Source organism: Anneissia japonica, unplaced genomic scaffold, assembly GCF_011630105.1.
Source record: "Anneissia japonica isolate Jap-2015-1 unplaced genomic scaffold, ASM1163010v1 scaffold18133_len795_cov239, whole genome shotgun sequence".
Classification (NCBI taxonomy): Eukaryota; Metazoa; Echinodermata; class Crinoidea; order Comatulida; family Comatulidae; genus Anneissia; species Anneissia japonica.
The window spans coordinates 1-795 of record NW_022704168.1 but is presented as its reverse complement, the minus strand read 5'-3'; the positions used below and the strand labels follow the sequence as shown (position 1 = coordinate 795).

The 795-nt window shown below is 32.7% G+C and overlaps 1 protein-coding gene across 1 annotated transcript; it reads left to right on the top strand.

The window, feature by feature from the left end:
- The first annotated feature begins 46 nt into the window (after positions 1-46).
- On the top strand, positions 47-789 carry LOC117104589 (type 2 lactosamine alpha-2,3-sialyltransferase-like). The gene is made up of 2 exons (XM_033245439.1): positions 47-166; positions 511-789. The coding sequence occupies exons 1-2, from the start codon at positions 62-64 to the stop codon at positions 712-714; spliced, it is 309 nt and encodes a 102-aa protein (XP_033101330.1). The 5' UTR covers positions 47-61; the 3' UTR covers positions 715-789.
- Positions 790-795: the final 6 nt, after the last annotated feature.

Here is a 795-nt window from a genome sequence, read left to right as displayed (position 1 = left end):
TGAATTATATTTGCATTTACAAATTCCATTTGAATTAAAGGAGCGCTTGCGATCGAAAGGAATGCCTGATGAATGGGCCGCAGACATCCTTATGTTAAATCCTGCCGTTGTCGAGGAAGTGGCTTTTAAAGTATTCAAGTACCCTCTTCAAAAGAAAAAGATTCGCGTAAGTTTGATCCCGTGACAATTCAAGATTGCTGAGATGCTGTGCAAATTGAGGTCTATCAAATTTGTATGAATAAACGAAGTAGACAATAGTAATAGGCCTAATAGCCTGAATAATATAACGGATAATTTATAGTTATATCAACACTAATGATGCACAACATATATAGGTCTGATATAACAACATATTATAATATACAAAATTAATATATATATTTATTATTTATCTTTTATTTTTGTCTTTTTTATATTTGCCTTGATTTTATAAATTTTATGATTTATGTAATATTTCTGTAAATGATTATCACAGATATAAGATATCTGTCTGTATTTGTATTTCTACAGAAACCCCGTAATCCAACACTAGGTGGAATTGGAGTAATGATGGCATTACATCTGTGTACCAAAGTATCCATCACCGGTTTGACACATAGCCCCGCAACTCGAGAAAATAGAGCAGGAAAACCCGCTAAATTCAACCTTGAGGAAACAATGCTTGAAACATTTATAAAACATGGTATAGTGAGCAATGTGATCGATGGGATGTAGGAATAGCTTGTATCAGAGTATCAAATTTTTAATTCGAACGTGGAAGCACCAAAGTAGGCTATTAAAACAACAATGAATGAT